The sequence below is a fragment of the Scaptodrosophila lebanonensis genome, unplaced genomic scaffold (genome assembly GCF_003285725.1).
Source record: "Scaptodrosophila lebanonensis strain 11010-0011.00,11010-0021.00 unplaced genomic scaffold, SlebRS2 tig00001410-arrow-pilon, whole genome shotgun sequence".
Lineage (NCBI taxonomy): Eukaryota > Metazoa > Arthropoda > Insecta > Diptera > Drosophilidae > Scaptodrosophila > Scaptodrosophila lebanonensis.
This window is the reverse complement of record NW_022060738.1, coordinates 5,749,861-5,770,910: the sequence shown is the minus strand read 5'-3', so window position 1 is coordinate 5,770,910 and position 21,050 is coordinate 5,749,861. Positions and strand designations below refer to the sequence as shown.

Below are 21,050 nucleotides of genomic sequence, written 5' to 3'. Positions count from 1 at the left end.
ATTTAATATATAATTGTTTTCCAAGCTGATTTTATAAATCTTTGAAACAATACAACTAATTTTGTTCAACTATACAAATTTCGACCATAACACAAATAATTTACGTCGTACCACATATTATCAAAGCATATGATTATGCTAATATTAGTAGTAGATTAATTTAGTAGATCAAATAGAGATATATAAATAATAAAACAGAAGTAGATAATTATATATAAATGATGTGTGCAAAGTTTGGTTAAGGTAGCTTTTGAAATGTGGACGGTATTGACGAAACTCTGTAGCGGGGGAAAATTCCAAAAAATAAAATAAACTTGTCCTTTCTAGAACTTAGGAGAATCTGGATACCAACTTTGGTAATTCTAGCTTTTATAGTTTCTGGGATCCTTGCGTTCATCCAGACGGACGGACAGATGGACATGTCTAGATCGATTTCTCTCGTCATGCTGATTCAGAATATATTCTTTATGGGGTCGGAGATGCTTCCTTCTGCATGTTACATACTTTGCACAAACCTAATATACCCTTTTTACCCTACGGGTACAGGGTATAAAAATCATTATAATTATACTCATAATGATTAAAGACCCTGGTATTTGGGCATGTCTTGAAGTCTGCAATATTTTAAGTTTTCCGAAATTGCTCACCTGAAAATATCCGTTACAAACGCGTAGGGAAACTAACCTTGGTTGTCTCATTATAAAGACGTTTTAAGAAATTAATGTGTTTTGACAGTCAGTATTTCATCTAAAAAGTTTGTACAGTATTTTGGCATAGATAGTTGCAATACTATATTTCTTTAGTGGACACTCTAACAAAATGTTGACCGATTTATCAAGCCGACCACTTTGGGGCCACACACACAAAATATATGTACGTGTACATTTTACGAGGCTGCGCATTTAAAAGTGAAGCCATTCAAGAAATTAAAACACAACCCTTTGCTCTAAATTAGCACAATATTTCCGTTTGAAAGTTTTAATGGACTCGTTCATTTCACATTTTGTAGCACAAAGTCAAATTGGAATTTTGAACATGTTTCCGATTGAGCAAAACACATTTGAACGCACACATGCCCAAAAGGTGACGACAGAACCGTATTTTTTGTAGGGCTGAGAGAACGTATGTTCTGCATTAATTTACCCGAAAGTCCAAAAAACCACATAATATAAGTGAGCCACTTACCAGGATGAGCGTAAGGTATGAGTTTGCTTTGTAGTTGTGGTGATGCGGATACGGATGCGGCTCACATTTTCTTTGGCATATTTTGTGAAATGGCATAAAGCACACATACAAACAACAAACATACATATACAGATACCATATACATAGGATCATGAATGTACTTTATTTATTATGTTGCCCTTAGCCATATGGCAGAGGCTGTGCATTGGACATGTCAGCCGCTTGCTTGGTTGCCTTTGCCAAAAGATATTTAAAATCAAATTTGTTAAATTTACATGCATAAACGCGTCAAATTTGTTTTAGAAATGCGGGCTGAGGCCTGATATGTATGTATGTGGGTGTGTGTGTGTGTCGATGCGATGTGTGCTCGCTCAAAGGCAACAACTGTTTCCGTTAATATAAAATGCAAATTTTGAACATTTTTACCAGCATCCAAAATTGGTCACCCACTTGGCCTCCATCCACATGCCAAAACCATACGCCTGCGGTCACTTTGGTCATGCCAACAACAGCAATAGCAACAAAAACAGAAAGCAGCAGCAGCACCGGCAGCAGCAACAGCAGAAGCAGCAACATCAGCAGCAGTAGCCAAAAAACACAAGATATGAGTTTGTAATAACCAAATCGTTTGGTTGGTTGACTGGCCGCCTGAATGCCAGAATGTGGACTCCGATTCCCCCATTACCATTTCCATTCCCATACCCCCTATTACCGTTTCGTTCTGGTAGTTTTTGGTTGGCTTTTTGGTTGGTCGAATGCAATGAGTAGTAAAATGTTGTTAGAAATTATGACCCAAAACGCCGGATGTTGTTCATATCCCTTCTGTAAACGCACGGAAATATCCAGCAAAATGGAAATTTTTCAAGCAAATTATGTTGGAAAAACAATTTCATGATGTTTTGATTTCAGGCAACATGTGTGCGCAAAAACAAAACCATGCCTCACACACGCATACACACACACACACACACCCACACACCCACACACAATTTAACATTTGTATGTATGTATGTATATAGTTATGTACACACCCACGCCTGCCAGCATATGGACTTGTTTCCTTTCCATTCGATTGACATTGACAGCTGTAATTTAAAAGCTGTGCGCGCTCACTTGGCCAACGAACAATTTACAGTTTGGTAGCTGCCGTTTAACGATTCGATTGCCGACGCTTTCGACTAAATCATTTTCATACGAATCACCACGGCCCAGAGCGAGGCAGACAACAGCAGGCTAGCAGGCCAGCACTGCCAATACCCCCAAGTTGGCCCACAAGCAAGTGCCCTGGGGGGCTGTCCGTTTACTATGCGGATTCTTGCCATATTTTTCCAGTCATTTATTTACATTTTCTCACCACAGCGGACCGCCCACTTTAGGCCATAAGAATTTATTTATTTAGTGCTTATCTTCGAGGCGCATAAATGAATATGAAATCGAAACGCATCGCATCGAATTTACGGGGCATCGCATTGAATGAAATGACAAGAAACGGAGGCAGTGGCGTCGCCATCGTTTATGTTTTTGTTGTTGCTGGTTGGCAGTGGCGTCGCTGCCCATTTCCATGCGGTTGCCGATTGTTTACACTTGCCCACGAACCGACGGCTCATGAATCCTGTACACACACAGACACACACACATACTTTTATAGTATGTATACTCTATATACGAGGATGTTTGTTTATCTGTCTGTCTGTCTGTTTCTCTGTGTCCCACTTTGGTCGACTCCGCCTTTTCTGTTTTGTGATTCAAAGAGAATTTCACTTAAGTTGTTGTTGCTGCTGTTGTACTGTGCGGGTGGCACTCTCTCATTTTCAAATCCGATTAGCATCATTTAGCCCATTCTTGTAGGACACACAGTCGGTCCGCTCCGCTCTGCGATATAGGACCAAAGAAAAGGAGCCACTGGCAAAGGCAGTGCCGGCCTCTGCTCGGGTTGCCGCTGCCACTGGGAAAGGTCTATTATTTCCATTTGATTGATTTCTGCTGACGAAAATGTATTAATGTGGCCAAATTGTTGTTGCCATCAACGACTCTGCCAAATGACTTTTAAGGCAATTTTGTGGCATGCTGCTCCAGAGAGTTGAAGCTTAATGTGCTGTCCTGGCGACTGTCACTGACACACAACAAGATAAAAGAAAAGCTATGTATTTCAAAAGCCCACCAGCAGCCACCAGCCATCAGTCGCCTAATGCTCTTTACTTAGTTCTGAGAAACTTTGAATTCGGTATTTCTTTGTATTTGCATTAACATCTGAATATAAGTACATCTACATATGTACATACAAAAATACGTACCGATTTACATACATAGCTTACATAAAAAAAAAAAAATTAAGTTCAGGCGCATGTCATGTACATTTTCTGCCTCCCTCACATACTGCTCCGCTTCTCTCTTTCCAACGACTTCGCATAATTGCAGCAGATCTGGGAAATAAGCTCACGTACTTCTCTTCTTCCCACATTAAATAATTGTATGATGAAAGTAGTGATGTCCTCCACCTTTTCCGGCGAAAGTTTCGGCTTTGTCGGTCTATTATGGCGCACACTGAATGGTCCGGATCTGCCGGAGAGTGTGTGTGTGCCGAGCACCTCTCTGCCAAAGATGACACTGCACATATCTTTTGTGGCAGCTTTCGGTGAAGAGAAATCAATTGCATTGAAAAAGAAATTGTTAATTTTCGTCCCATTAAATCCAATTTCAACCCATTGCGGACTGACGGCAGAATTTACAGCATCATTCTTTGGTGGAGTCTGAACGATGGTCACAGCGCCCGCGCCTGGATTGGTGTCCATACTTCAATATTAAACTTGGATATATGTATATGTCGAGTTTGGTTGCAATGTTACAATATCTCCCTGCCCAGTTCGTTTACTTATTACTTTGTAAATGGCAGTAGTCTCCAAGACAAATAAATAATTAGCAAGACGCAGAAATTTGCAAAACCGATAGTGATGGAGCTTCCCAATGCGAACGATAACTTGTACCGATTTAAATAGCTCAGGAGCATTGAAATGGAACGATTTTGAAACGAGTGTGCAGTGGTTCTATCGTTTGTCTACGAATACAATTTTACGAAAAGAATTAATTAGCATTAAGTTTGCGTCTTACTTAGTCTGTGTCCATTGTAGCTTTGATAATGGGCGGATTCCACTTCTATTGAAAACTGTTAAAACACTTTTAGGAACTAACAGACAAAACCAATCGTGAGAAAAGCCCACAAAAATACTAGATCAGCTTCATCGATACCTCCTGGACTATCTTTTAAGCAATATTTGCATTAGGTTTCTATTGATAGTATTAGCATTCGATATCATTTGTGATAAGTCACTTATCGTGATTACAATAACTTTAAAAAATGTTGACTTCTTAACCGAAAAAGCGCTTAAAAATGTCATCGAAATCGTAGCAATATTGACAATGCATCAATCGAGCAATGTGACCAAAAATTATTTAAATTTCGTATAAGCTAAATTACTAATTGATAATAAATTATTAATATAGTAATATCCGAAGTTTTCAATAGGTTTCGAGTATGAATCTAATAAAAAAAAATACAGCATATCGGGTAATTAGTAATTAATCCATGTCCAAGACAAGTTTTTATTAAAACTGCACCAAATAGGCTGCACTAAATAGACTAAGAAATCTGTTAAATTGGTGAAAGAATTAGCCGTGAAATTGGAAGTGAAATCATCGATTTAATTTAGAACTATGTATATTATTTTTTGCTTTGTTTCTTTCCACGCGTTTCGCCCATCCCAACTGTACTGCCTCAGTTTCTTTCCGTAAATTTGGGATAACTGTCATTTTATACGATTTAAAAAAGCGCATCATTTCATGTCAAAAATCTCGTAAGCAGCTAATTTTCTCTGTTCGAACAAACCGGAAGGAAAGTATCAATACATATTAGAATAGACGCAGTATTGATAAAAAATTGTTGCAATATTCAGCTTATTCGTTTTCTGTAAGAATACATTTTCCTAAGTTGACGGTTAGGCCATAATGGACATTGCTCAATTGATAAACGAAGTTATTAAGCGACAGGCGCTTTGGGACACCCAAACTTCCACAAGTTCTCGCCAGGGTCTGTGCGCATTGCTGTGGAAAGAAGTAGCTGAAGCAATGAATTCGGACGGTAAGCAAAAATATATTTCAGTTGTGCTGTCTGAACAGATATACATATGTATGTATGTAAAATATTTTCCAGTTGAATTATGTGAGAAAGGATTCCGGAGCTTGCGCCACCTCTATCGTTGCGAAATTCGAAAATTACAAAATCGTGTCGTGGCCAAGTCGCAGTGGCCCCACTTTCAATCCATGGAGTTTCTGCGCCGGATCTACGATCCGGAGCAATTGGTACCATTTCCGCCGCAACAGAACTCATCGCAGTCAGACAGCCTAGATGGTTTCATTGTAGATGTCAGCAGCGATGATACACTCGCTTTTGATGTTTCGGTTGATATGTTTAAGAGCAGATTTCCTAAAACTTCTGGGCCGAAACAGTTAACTGTTAATACTCGGCCTTGGATTACCGTGGACTTGACATTAGATACCGAGAATCCGTCCCCAGCAATATCTAGGGTGCCCACATTGGACGAAGTGTGTGACATGGATTTTTTGAAAGGCTTGTTACCTATTGTAAAGTCACTTTCTGAAGAGAAAAAACAGATATTTCGCAATAAGGTAGTTCGCTTGTTAAAACGTTTGCAAAGTTTTGAAAAGGAACGAGCTTCCGTAAACGGAACTGAAGTGAATTAAATTAATGTATACTATCTATAAATTTGAATATTGTACAAGTATATAAAATACTTTACTTTTATCAAATTATATCAATACATTCTATAATACCATTATGGCATTTATCTGGTAATAAATTGTTATTGGAATGCAAGCTCGATGTTATTTGTAATTAAAGTTAAGGTCGCGATATAAACCTAGCAAGGAAATTAATAAATCTGGAATCTTTGAAATATGCTTAAAATGAGGGTACAAAAGTAGTCTCCTTGTTTTAGGAGTTCTGATATTCAGAATATTACTTACTATAAGTATGTGCTTACTTAGCGGATTGGAACACTTTTAATAGCGCATTTTGCAGTGTCGAAAAAGATTATTATAGTTGAAACAATTAGTACACTAGAAGATTTCAAACATAAATTTAACTATGATCTAGATATGCAAATAATGTGGGGAAGCGTGGCAATCTAAGTTTCCTGGTTAAATCGGTGTAGCACTGAGAGTGTTAATATATTAACTGGTCCGATTTTGAGTTAAAATTTATGCTTTATTAGCAGTTAAAGAGTTATAAAACGGAGGAATTGTCATACAAAATACATACTTATAGGTATGTATGTATATCATTAATCAGTGAAATGTTGAGTCGGTATAACCATATTCGTCTCTCCATCTACATGTCAATATTATTGTACTGCACTAGCTTTTAAAATTTAACGTTACATGGCACTTATATCCTGTTCATTCTTATGTACAAGTATACTGAAAGGGTGAGTCTGTAGTTTGTAACATTGATAGAAATAAGATAAATTGCATCAGTAATTTGAAACGTTAAAAAGATACAATTTTAAAATCTGTTCATAAAAGAAATAGTTTTTGTTTGGTAAAGTGTATTTAAGAGTTGCTCTTGCATGACTCTAACATTCCAATGATGCTTAGATGCAGATACAAGGAAGCTCTTTTCAGTGTATATTATTACTTTTCAGTGCAGATTTGCATTTTATTTTTGTTTATTAAGAAGAACCTTTTTGCAAAAGCCACAAGACCAAAAAGTAATGTCTTCTATGCCTACAAAGCTTTAATAAATAAGAAGAAAGGTATGCCTACAAAATTCAGCACTTTAGGAACATAAATGCTCTAGACTTAAACTAAATTCGATTTATTATGTAAGAAACTTTTGCTAAAGTAGTGTTGCAATAAACCGGAAAGACTGTAATTTATAAAAACGTGTGTGTGATGGCTTGTAAGAGCAAGAAGTAAAATCTTCCACATATTGTCAATTTGGACATAGTATAAGGACTAAGGGGAAGTAGCTGCCTCAATTATAACTATTATCAACTACACGAGTTAACACTTAGGCATCTGTTTTCGCACACAGGTTGACTTGACCAAAAGTCATGCGAGTCATTCAATAGATAAACCAACGTAACCGAGACTGGGTGTGCCAGCTGAGCGACTTCAATTACCCGTCTGTGCAGCTGGCCAAAAAATGTTTTTCTCAAACAAGTTCCAGATTGCATCTATGCCGTCTGCGTACATATTCTTTCAGGCAATAAAAGTTTGTGAGCAATAAATCTGCAAGTTTCTGGAGCGAGACTCGAAACTGGCAAGAAAGCATCTGCAGCTGGCAATGCGCACAAATTGCGAAAGAGTTGAGAGCAGGCCAGGTGGTTTTGGGCTGCCCAATTTATGTCTTGCAGGTCAGTGCTTCACTTGGCCCCAACCAAAACCCCCCCGTGCCCATCACAACCCCCATACACGCTATTATTATTGTGCTTGTTGTTGGTGGCGTGAATGGCGCTTGGCAGCGTCCAGCAACCAATGCAAGCTCGAAAATGAAATCAAGTGCTCTTGAGCTCTTCTTACTGTGACTACACTCGGAAAAATATTATATTTCAAAATTATTGCTTAACACAAAGGAAATTAGGGCTTAGACGAGTCTACATTCAAGGCTGCTCATCATCGACTCAATCGTTTCCGAAATCTAAGCTTCATTCTGATTGATTTAGTCTCAAGGGTATACAAATAAATCATATAAAATGTAACACAAATTGCTTGATGTCCTCATATTTCAAATTTGGATTTAATTAATATTTATTGGCTTGTAATAAATGTGAAAGGTTTGTAATAAACTTGACCTGCATATACTTATATAAGACAAGTCTACTTACCATTCTTGATGAACCTAATTATTTTCCTTTCTTTCTCGATATATTGATAATTAAATAAATAGGTAGGTTATAGGCACATTGCATCTGAGAAGCCTTCTGCTGCCCGTTAAATACTTTTGGAGTTTAGACTTTCTTTTCTAGACTTTCTGGTATATTTTAAGCTTCGGTAGCGGGGCATAAAAAGGATAAGAGCAGTTTTCTTCCCAGGTGTTTATAAACTCATTTCAATTGTTTGGCATTTAGTAAAATTCAAGATACTAATAACTATTGGTAATTAAGAAAGATTATTAAAGAAACAGTTTTCCTAATGAAATTGCACTAACAAAATCAAATAAACTATAATGTGCTTTTATTGTGGTATATTTTTATTTTAAAACGTGATTTTAAAATGCACGTCGACTGCTGAGGAAGCAGGACAGATTCGTACTCGTATATGATTGCATAAAAGCAGATGTTTTTAATGGAGTTTTTCAACATACCCAAAAGTTGAGTATCTTTGAAAAATCATATTCATGCTTTCAATTGAATTTGTTTGGAAACAGTTAGTTAAGTGTAAGACGAAAAGCTTTTTTGTGGGTATCCGAACTACTTTTATATAGTTGTAAGAATTCAAATTTACTAATATTTATTTAAATTTGTTGACTTTGAATTTTGTTTTGGGCTTGCCTTACAACAACTTGTTCTGCTTTCGGAGTTTTTAACACAGATAGTATAGTTTAAACATATTTTTGTTTGTGTGCGATATATGGTACATTTTCAGAGATTAATTAAAAATACTGACCATACAATTAGACCTAACCTGAAGTCTAGATTTTCTGTCGGAAGTCTTTTGAAAAAACGATTTCAGTGAAAATCTCTATTCCATTATGATATGTTATGGCTTACTTATAAATAACTGGAATTGTGATGTGAGAATGTAATTTATATGTTTGGCTAAGAGTGAGGATGATAAATTAAAATTCAGCTTTGCAAGTTACAACATGTGCCCCAGCTGATAATTATTGTTTCTTGCATATTTATTTATGCGACTTGATTTTATTTAATTTTTGCAGTGTATTGCTACGGTTGCTGTCGCTTATCGCAGCAGTTTTGATATTTGCGATGATAAAAATAAATGCATGAAATGGCAAGTGTGCGCTGCTTCTGTTCTGCTGCTCTGCTGCTCCACCGGACCGCTCTGACGAAAGTGTTGACGCATACAAATTGTGCATTAGCGAAAAACTCGCAGCTTTCGGGGCATTAAGTTGCAAATGCGTTGCCGTCGCCGATGCCGTGGCCGTTGCTGTTGGTGTTGTCGCTGATGTTGTCGTTGGTGCTGCTGCTCCTTTTCCTGTTCCTGTTGTTGCTATTATTGTTGTTGCCACTGTGCCGCTGGGATGGAATGCGCCGCTCAGCGGCGTTGGTGTCGACAGCGGCGCCGGCGCATCGCGACTGCCAGTGGCGAAAATCTGCGAGCATCCGCATGGCATTTGCATAAATGCAATTTAAAATCTGAATTATTCATGAGCGTCGCCATTTGGCCATTTGTCTGAATGACCACTTGTGGCTTTCGCCTGCGCCAGTGTTGGCCACCAACACGAATATACAACCAAGTACGAGTACAGTTTGGCACCGTGCGGGTGCATTCACTCACGCCTGACTTTGGTACATATAGTGTGTGTTTGTGTGTGTGTGTGTGTGTACACATTTATATATGTGTGAGTGTGTGTGCGCTTTTTTTTATGGCTGCTAGGCTGCTGGAGCTTCTGATGGTGCTGTGGTGTAGCATTGCGGCGAATGCATGTGACAACTTAATGGTTTCCGTTATTTGAAAGCAAAAGCATCGAAAATTGCTGATGTCAAATTGTCGATAAGGATTAACTCCTACGTTTGTGTACATTTAATATTAGCAGCGCATTTGATTTTGCTTCCTTCTGCCTCCCCCTCTCCACCGCAACCAGGCACTCAAACGGCAGAGGCAAGCAAGCTGGGTATTTATTTTGGATTTTCAAATTACTACATACATTTAATTTATTGAGTAAACATAGCAGGCGCACACATACATACATATGCTCCTGTATGTGCATAAGGGAAGCATTTTTATGCACACACACACACATACAGATGCTCATAGTATATATGTATGCATGCATTAGAGAACATCCAAGTAGTGCACATGTCTCACTTTGACGTCGCTGTACATTACACTTATCACTATTTTGCCAATGACTGCTGCGACTTTCAGGCTTAATGTGACAAGCATTGATCCACAGTATAATCTCGATAGTCCGGACATATAGAGAACTACAATGCGCTTGCAAATCTGAAACTCTATTCTATCCGCCACTGAAATGATTATACATATGATTGTAACAGCCACAAGACAACATCGTATCCTCCTGTATCTTAACAGGGTCCTACTTTGAAGCCTATTCTGCGGTGATTAATGCGCTCCGCCTTTGGTAGGCCGCTTCTCCATATGCGATACAGTCTTCCGAATGTTGCTCGGGCTGTGGTAAGACGGCTCGATACATCTTCGTTCACGCCACCATTGTTGGAGATAATGGTGCCGAGGTATGGGAAGTTATCGACAAACTCGATTGGGTTCCCACGTATGTTGACATTTCCTTGGCTGGCGTGATTGAAGCGCATCGCTTTTGTTTTTGCCGTGTTTATTTCCAGCCCGACTCGACTGGCTAACTCAACGAGGTCATCAGCTTTGGATTGGATATCACAGAGCCTGTGAGAGATCATAGTCCAAGTCTTCAAGATGTCTGTTGAAGTTCCACGTGATGCCACGCTTGGACTTGCATATTTCCCTCATGAATTCGTCTACCACGATGTTGAAGAGCAGTGGCAAGAGAGGGCAGCCTTGCTTGACTCCAGTGTTTGTCTGGAAAGGAGTACTTGTTTTGCCATTGCCTCCTTCTTTTACCCTTTGGGGTATAGGACATATAAATGCAATCTTATAAAAAAATGAAACTTCGTGCACCATGCATGGCCGATTAAGGATTTTTTAGACCCTAATTGTTATTACTTATTTTTAAGAAGTTTAACGGCTTAGAGAGGCTTAGATTATTATTATTATTTTTCATTCAGGAATATTCCGTTAACAATTTTAGAAGCATTTAATGTATGCTAATCAAATTTTTAGGAACATTTTGGTCCGTAATTTGCTCCGCTCAAGTGTTCTAATAACATTAGAAGATATAAATAATAAAATTAGAAGAAAAATTATCTAAAGCTTTAAATTACATAAAACTGCTTTTAATTCGGAAACATAAAATGCTAGTATCGTCCAAGTTGGCGAGGTTGTACTGTATAAGGACCCTTAGTACGGGAACTGGATTTTGATTTTTGTGGCATGTGTACCAAAGTACCCATTATTATTTATGCTTTCTTGCTTACTTTCTTTTTGTGTACGGAATCGTAGGCCTGGCACATGCAGTCAATAGTGCTCCTCACAAAATGTCCAGCTGTGAACATAAGCTGGACACTTCCACATGATTTTATTATAAGCTCTGCTACATTCTACATAGTAGTAAGCAAGTTGGAAGCTCTAATACCAAATACAAATGTTGGCATTAGTTGAGGCTTCTACTCCTCTGCCTATGATTTGCTTTACTAAATGTGAGGCAAATTTATGAATATATGTATTTATTTAGGGGTCCCTTTTTCTGTTGAAAATATTTAGTTTATGTATTATTTTCAGTCGGATGGACAAAAGCACAACTCGGCAAGAGCAATATTAGATATTCTTATTAGCTATATAATATGATCTTTATTTCTTAATTCTTTCTGCATTTTTCATTTCGGTATAAATAATAAAAATCAACATAAAACGGTTAGTAATTTAGAAATAATTTGAAATATGTAATTTTTTCTAACTTGTGAGTTGTCTTGCTTTATTAAATTAAAATTCGAAACATGTTCCTTCACTATTGTAAGTTCGTTGTGTGTGTTGATGGTGGATTACGGATTGCAGAGAAGTGGACTGAAATATATATATTTTATTAAGCTGAGAAAGATTCAAAGCTAGACTTAATCAAAGTTTCACTGTTACTTTGATGAAATATCAATTTTAAAAGCTCGAAATAATTATATGCATTTTCCGATAAACTACTGCTTTGTTATTTGTAACAATTATCTGTCTAATATGGTGCTCATATGTAACGAATGTAGGAATGTGCTTTTACTTTGATTTACTTTTGATACTTTTCATTGAAACAAAAATTGGTTTGCATACTGAAAAAGGCAGAATGTTAACTTGAATTCCACTTAAGGCTCATCTACTTAATCAGCCAACAATCAATACTATTACTTTTAATGATTAAAGTACTTTCGTATTACCTTTAACTCAGCTTTTGATGAAATCAAAGTTAATCTATGGAGTTCTCTTTCTTGTAATAGGATCTTGAATGAATGAAATCAAGCCACTTTTTTTTTACTATTTAAAACATACAATCTCAATAACAGGCACATTTAAATATCTTGCTTGTTTCATTATTTCCCCTGCCTTTTAAAACAAATTGATTATTCATTAACAAACTGTGCATGTAGTGTTGTAGATACACATTTGCAGCACTTATTTATTATTGTTGCCTTTGCTGTTTCTGTTCTTGTTGTCTCAAAATGAATTGCAAATTACATGTGTAATTATCTAGCCGCAAGCGAACATTTTAGTAATAATGTTGCCGCGCATATTATAATGTCATTTACAATTCTCTTTCATTTTCCTTTCTAATTTAACAAAATTAGCAAATAAAAAAGTTTTTTCCGCAAAATTACACAAATGTAATTCAAATGCCATGAAGCTGAAGGCGACGTGGCCCAAAAGGCAAAAGTCAAAACGGGCAGGAGCTGACTCAAGAAGTCTCTTTCCTGGCCATAGAATGCGCGACCAAGTCATTCAGTCAGGCTGGCCCATAACGTTAACAGGCCAGTATGCAGGACTCGCAGACCAACCGGCTGGCAACTGAGGAAAGGAGGGGCCGTGCGCTCATTTTGAGCGAAACTTTTTGGGGAAAATTGTACGATAATTTAAATACAAACAAATTGTGTGGCACTTTCAATAAAACTTTTGCCATTTCTTATGCTTTTTGTTTGTGCATTTCCAAGGCAGAGAAACAGAAACAAAGACAGCAGAAGCAGTCGCTATTTGCAGCTGAGTTATTAGCGTATTAAGTGTGAAAATGTCGTTCAACGAAGTGCTGTTGATGTGATGTGACATTTATAATGGAACTTTTTTGTGTGCGTCTCTACACTAAGTACCAAGCAACACCATTCCATGGGGTCGCAGCTAAAAGCCCCATAATGGCAGACCCTGAAAACCACACAGCACATAGCACAGCACAGTACAGCACATCACAGAACAGCACAGGCGGCATTCGGCACTCGGCACTCAGAGCTCGGCAAAACGTGCAGCTGGCAAATTTCTATTGCACGCTCAAGTGTCGTTCTGTCAGTGGGTCATGATTGATGGAAATGACAATTGTTCGGCAGCAACACAAGCGTGCAACAATGAGCAAGAACACAAAAACCCCAAAATAGCACACACACTCACTCACACACGCACACATACACAAGTATGCTCGCACGTATATTTGTGTGTATATAAATTCAAACTCATCCATAGACACTCATGTACGCCTCGATGTATGCCGCAATTTTTGCGCTGTCAACTTCAAAAACTGAAATGGCATATTTGCATGACAGCTCAATTCGTGAAATATTTGCCCACAGCTACGCTCACACCCGCACACCCGCACACACACACGCACACACCCATACACCCAGATCTGCATACCAGCCCGCATTCACACACACACACACATTGATATTCGCAATCGCATATGTTTGCTAGGAGCTAGCACAAAAAAGCGTGAGCCAAACTGTCAAGCAAACTAAAAATGCAACTGTTCTTATTTGAATTCTGCAGGTGCACGTCAATAACGTTAAGTGGTCGCTCCTCCTCTCTACCCTTCTCTCCCCGTAGAGATGGACATTATTTCTATGTCTGTTACTATGCCACTGCAGTGTATTGCCGATTCAGAACCAAATCAAGAGTAAAATGAACGCATACAATAGCAATTAGGGGTTAGTTTAGCCGCTATAGGGCTGCAGTTTTAAAAGTTGTATGTTGCCGTTGCAAAAATAGATTAAATTTTTTTGTTAAAATCATGTTTGAAATATTTTGCCTTGATCTCTTTCTGCTCCTTACTTTATCTAATTAGTTCGTTTGGTTTGTTAAGTCTACAGTCTATCTCTGACCACATATGGATGTGAATGAAGGGTATAGCTGGCCAAATGGAAAACAGAAATCCATCTAATGTGTCGCAGGCATTTATAGACATTATTATATTGTTATTTTTGAGGCTTTCCAATTTTTTAAGTTGAAGCTATAAAATAATATTATTTTATATCTTTATTGTAATATAATATATTATACTATAATATGATATAAAACATCTTCGTTGTCTGTATCGACAGACATTGATTTATAAAATTATAATAAAATAAAAATTCCCACATACTTTCATTATTATAATAAATCTACTGTCTTATCTGAAACATTTTTGCAGTCCTATTGTGCAGCAAGCATTTAACACAAAAATATGTTTTGGGTGCATGCTGTGCAATTAATTTTCAAAATAAAAATGTTACCAATTTTATATCGCTCATTTACGATATTTTTCTGGCTAGAAAATTCGTTTAAGAGTACTTTCGTCTGCTCGATTCGTTGTCTATTTGTCTGCCTGGATGAGTGTCCAGTTTTACATAATAGTAGAGCTCAGATCGATCCAACTTCAAAATGTAGACTCTTGCTTGGATACAGGGTATTTGTCGGTCTTTCCCGATTGTTACATTCAGCTAAAATACCCTGTACTCCAATTGTAAAATGGTTTACTAGGCTATTAAGATGTAGATAATAACTCGAATGAAGTGTGGCAGACATACATGCAGCTTAACCCATGTTTGTCCAACGTTCGTGAATAAGGATAAAAAAAGTTTTCGTGTCTGATTGAAGCTAATGGCAACATAAGAACAGCATTTTAATTGTGACCTTTTGTTTTGTTTTTTAGTATAACATAAATAATAAATTGTTAAATGAAATCCAACTTTTTCTTAGCATATATGCTAGAGCAGAAATTTGCCATATAAACTAAAATAAGTATCAGCGCACTGCACATCTCTAGATCACTCATACAGGCAATACTCTGTTAGACTTGTTATCTACTGCTGTTGCCGAGCGGCGCATTTGTAATAAATATTTGACGCCAGCCGCGCAGATTTTTTATGGCTTAACCGGCAATGAAATGAAGCCAAGCTGCACTTTAAATGGCAATTTTCGCCAGCCCAAAACCACAATTAATACGTCGTAGTCGGCGCTTCCCCTACATCGTCACATTCAGCCACCCTGTCTGACCTTTTTCGTTATTGTTGTTGTTGTTGTTGATGTTGTTGGTGTTTTTGTATCTGGGCCACTGCATCATCAGCGACAGCTGCAGTGCAATTTCAGTTCGCCAATGCAATCAAAAGCATTTCGCATCCGCAATATCAACGATGACCTCAAAATCAACATGGCCAGTCAGCCAGTCAGGCAGTCAGGCAGTCAGTCCGTCGGTTGGATAGGGGGCGGGGCGGAGGCAAGTCGAGGCGGTCGGCAGCTTGGTCGGCCAGCCAACCAACCAATTTATTTGTTGACCCGTGGGCAATGCAGTCAATTTTTTTTGGTTTTTTTTTTGACTGCCTGACCAACTGCCTGTCAGTTTGGGCCAATCTGTCCCAGTTGTTGGCCGTCTGAAAGTCTGGCAATCTGATAGTCTGGCCGTACGTTTGTCGGAAAGTCTGCTGCCGTGTTCATGTTCAACGTTTGTTTGCCTCGTTTGTGGCTGGGGTTGGGCAAAAATAAACCTTTGAGTCGCAATTTTTACGTTCGACTGCGGAAGACCACAAAATAATGACAGGAAATTATCTCACAGAATATGGTTGTCGTAGTTCGGTTGTTGGGATTGGCTGGCTTCCAAAACAATTTCACTCTGTAATGATTTCAGCTTTGGCTGCTGTCAATGTTGTTGTTGTTGCTGTTGTTTTTGTAACTACCAAAGACAGCTGCAATGAGCTCTGACGCTCCTTACACTAAGTTGTTGTAATCTGTTTGTGTAAATCTCTGTGCAGTGCAAATATGCTGTCCAACAAGTCGCTTTTTGGCTCATTATGACAAATTCAGTGCAATTTGGCAGCATTTAACATTTATTAAGGCAACGGGGTAGGTCGCAAGGAAGGCCTGTTTGTCGCAGTGTTTTGCTCAACTTTTATTGTTCTTGGTAAAAGTGCCAACTTTCTGTGCACATGAACACACGATAGAGATGGGTTCGTGATAACATATGTACGAGTAAGCAGGCTTAAGAATTTTCATATTTACATATAACTTGTATTCAAGAAAGTATTTCCATTGTGATCGTAAATGATGGCATATTTGTGAATTGTTTATTTTAAAGGTGGATTGAGTATTATACTTGTATGTAGATATGTAGATATTAGATATGGTTATGTATAACGAGTTATGAAAGTCAACAGGCCAATGAAACAGCTGATCAAAACGTCGTGGCTTCTCTCGACGCTTTGACTGCAAGTACTGTAATGGCAGAGAAGGGGGGAACACGAGGATCAGCAGCAGCAGGAAGACGTGCAGAAGTCGTTAGAAAGATGTTGAATTCGACAGACGTGTCGAGCATAAGGCGACGACTCCAAGCCGGGCATTTTTGATTTGAGGTTAAGCTACTTTAAACGACGCAAATCAATTTAACTATATTCATTCACACCTTTTCATTAAATATTGCATTAAAGAATACCTCATACATACATATACTATACACGAACATTGTTTGTAAATTATAGTCTATTATTATGTAGATGACTGTCAAATATCATTCTCGTATCTTTTATGTGTCGATATAAATAATATTGTGACTTTGACTACAATTGTTGAGGAAATTCCTTAACATCTGAAAAATAACTAATTACTTGGAATATAATTATAATCATCGCAGAAGTATGATATCTACGTGAAGAGTTCTCAAAAAATGTAATAATCATCATCCAATCAGGAGTATAGTTTTGTTCTAAGCGATATTTTGTAGAGTCACAAGTTAATCCCGTCACGATCGCATCTCTACTGCACCCATTTACTAACAAGCAGCATCACCTTTGCTCTAAGTGCAAAATATTTTTAATTGAAAAATTAAATGTAACGCTCGGCAGGCAGTGTGCGCCTGGAAGGGCGTTACTGTACAAAAGTTCACGTAACAAGTTTTCACCTGAAGTGGCGCTCAAAAGAAATCGCCCAACTTTTATAATTTTGTTAACATCGCAAAAAGACGCATACAAAATGAAACACTTTGTAAAAGTAGAAAGTTTTGTTTCATGTTTTTTGGTTTATCGTTAAAAAGTCTTTTGGATGTGTTTTTTTCTGTGTATCTTTTTTCGTATTATTTTATTAACCAATTTACGAAAGCGCGTGCGCTCAACTTTTAACGAAACGCAGAGTGTGCGTGTGGGAGTTCAAAAGCCAAGTTTTCATTTCAAATAATTTTCCTGATGTGGTTTGCATTGCAGAGGTTGCTTATCAAGAAGAAGGAGAAATTTTATTTCATCTTGACATTAATTATACATGTGAAGATGGCAACGACGTTGAACGTAAAACCATCCCCTTGAAATATGTCATGATAAATATTTGATTACTTAAATTGAAAATGAATTCAAACACACTTATTAATTTAAGGTCTACTCTGGCGCTGAAACGTATGCTACGGTTTTTGTAAGTTTACATATATATATTTTTGAAGGAAATTCATTTGTAAATTCGGTCTTGTATTATACTTATGACTATAAAAAATCATATATTAAATAACAGCCATTTTAGTATAGTTGAAATCCAATAGGTAACCATATTGCATGGAAATCAGGAACCCTGAAAACTTCGCCTATAGCTCTAATGATCACCAATATATATTTGAATTTTCTTAAGCTCTTTTTTTAAGAGCTCAGAGTATTTTTTCTCTCCCTTTCTATATTAAAAATGCCACAAATATAATTGCTTCCGTCTGTCAACAAATTGGCCGGAAATTGTAATATCAAACAATCTTAGAGACATTCTATTTATATTGCAAAATGCTTTCCCTTTAAACCTGCTTAGGCACCTTCAAACGATTTGGTATGCCATCCGTCTATTAGTTTGTCCAACGCACTTTTTTTTCGAGTGCTATTGCAATTTCCGAGGATGACTGAGGGTGAATATTTCATTCGTAAAAAACTTCATTTTTACTCAATAAAATAAAACAACGAATTTTGTAATAATTTAATTCAATTTATTTGCATAAATCAGTTAAAAATATTGCATTAGTTTTTGTTAACTCATTTTTGGCATAACTTGCACCGGTTTTGGTTTATTTAATGCAATTTTCAATTGATAAATAGTTACATTGTGAGATTATTATACGGATATTAAATTTCTTTATTCTGCTACTGCTGTATTGTTAAGAAATAGTTAAGAAATGAATAATCAAAGTGTGTTCTCTTTTCTTTGTTTAAATATTTGATATGTGATGTACGATAAATATAAATATACATTTATATATACAAATAATAATAATGAAATATTTACATGAAATATATACGATAAAAATAAATATTTATATACAAATAATAATAATGAAATATTTATATATAGTTTATTACAATAATAAAGAAATAATTAAATATAGTATGAAAGTGGAGTTAAAAAATGTATTTAAGTTAGTTATCTTCGCTTCCCCTAAAGCTATAGGTACGTCGGCTATAGGTATGGCTTTCATTAAAAAAAGTTATTCGGTTTCGGAAAACAAATATATATAGAAGGTGTAGGAGGCCGCCAACAGGTGAACTCGGTACACAGAGCTGAGCAATAGACAGACTTCTCATCATTCTTATATGTATATAGTGTACCTAAGTATAAATAAAGTGCAGTCTACCAATCCATTTTCGCCATGTTACTAACATATTCATAAAAAACCATATACGCTGACACTTTTCAACTTTTAAGGAAGCATTTGCCACACATATCTTCTGTCTCTCTGCCAAATGATTACGTAAAAGTCGTCTGGTATAATTTGTTCGTATTCATTATTTTGTGCTCATTATCTGGCCTTTCACACCAATGTTCTACTTGTGTAAAAAGCATGGCAATTACTAAAATCAAGTTTCAGCAACGTTTTCGAGACTCCGTTCCCGAGGCTTCTTCAACTAACAACTTGAGTGTGTTTGCCCGTATTTGTGTGCACGATAGCTGATGGTAGAGGTGTGCATGTGATGATAGCTGTATGAGTGTGTGGACGTGTGTGTGTCGGTATGAGCTGGTAGTTGGCAGTGGTATTGAGGCTGACGTGCGACTTTTATCCACATGAAAGGTGTTAATTGAGTGGCTTCATTTGTTCAACGGAAATGCCCATCAATTAAGGTAATCACGCAACAAAGTCACACGGCCGGCAGCGTTGCCACGCCCCAGAAGCTTCTATCCAATGTGGCATTCTCCCTAACTGTCTGCTGTGGTCGTTGGTCGTCTAAAAAACTGCGTGACTGACACGCCATGTCTATGTCCTGTCGCCTGTCCAACCGTCCGTCCATCCTTTGTTCGGCGAGCGTCGGCTGGGAATGGCTTTCGACTTGGCTTTGTTTTGTTCGCAGGATTGCTTTGCACAAAGAGGCAAAAAGCGCTCCTAATTGGGCGGCTAACTGAAAGTGGCTGCGGTTTTCCTTATTCACATGTCAATCAAAGCTCACCAATGTGGCAGCTCCAACACACACACACACACACACACATACACTTATATACACACACACGCATACACAATGCCATATCAATTTCAACAAAGTGTGGCAAGTTTTCGTTTTCTGCCTTCCTGAATGCTTACCAACTTACGAGTACTAGTAAGGAAGGAAGGACTGCCTGCTGGCCCAATCAATTTATTGCTGACAACTTGGAGAAATGGCCGTCGGCTTTGCGAAATACTCAAAAGCCGTCAGAGGTCCAAGTCCAAGTTTCAAGTGGGGGTACCGTCCAAATTTACATCGTTCAACACAATGCAAATATGCGAGCACATAAAATGAGCTCGGAAAGCGATGCTGGGAACGTGCTGCAACATCAAATGATGAGATTATCGTAAACTCAAGAGAGCAGGCGGCAAAGCGAGCGGCCGGGCCGTAAAAACGCTTAATAGTCCATTAAAAGGATTAACAGGCATACAAGCAGGGAAATAGACGAACAAATTCCGAGACCAAGACTTGCTGTCCTGGGATGTCAATGGCGCGTCCTGTCGTTGCTGCTGCCTTTTGCTCTTGTTGTTATTGTTGTTGCCGTTGCCGATGTTTTTTCATCCGTGTGCTGTGGTTGTTGTTGTTGTTTTGTTGCTGCTTAGATTCAAACGCAGTCGTATACGTAATATTGAAAAGTGCGGCCATCGAACACAATTCTTTATTGATGTCTGTTTGCCAGCGTAATGTAGGCAAATTAAACTAAGCTCATGAAATTGCGACTCAGTCACGTTCCTAGAAATATGGCACGGCGTGTTGTCCACGGAAAAAAAAATGAAACCAAAGCCAACCCCAAAGCTTTGCCCAGGCACAGCACAAGGCGGCAAACCCATAAGATGTAAAAAAAAGAAAAAAAAAAAAAAATAAACACATGCACGGAACGACGCCCGCGTGGAAAATAATGCAATAAAAGTGGCATAAAAATAAAAAAAATATAAATATATATACACACGCATATAATTGTGTATATGTACTCTACGCACATACAAAGAGAAATATACACTCTTATGGCATACAGACTGCAACGACTAAATAAAACTCTTCGGAATTTCCACAAGTCCATAGAAATTTTGAGACATATGTATGCATAGTCTACAGATGTTTCTAACTTTGAGGAATTGAATCAGAAAGTTG

General features: G+C 37.6%; 1 protein-coding gene across 1 annotated transcript; it reads left to right on the top strand.

The window, feature by feature from the left end:
* Positions 1 to 5,161: 5,161 nt before the first annotated feature.
* LOC115630719 lies at positions 5,162 to 6,076 on the top strand. Its single transcript, XM_030527371.1, has 2 exons — positions 5,162 to 5,320; positions 5,393 to 6,076. Exons 1-2 carry the CDS (start codon positions 5,188 to 5,190, stop codon positions 5,941 to 5,943), a joined length of 684 nt encoding a protein of 227 aa, XP_030383231.1. The 5' UTR covers positions 5,162 to 5,187; the 3' UTR covers positions 5,944 to 6,076.
* Positions 6,077 to 21,050: the final 14,974 nt, after the last annotated feature.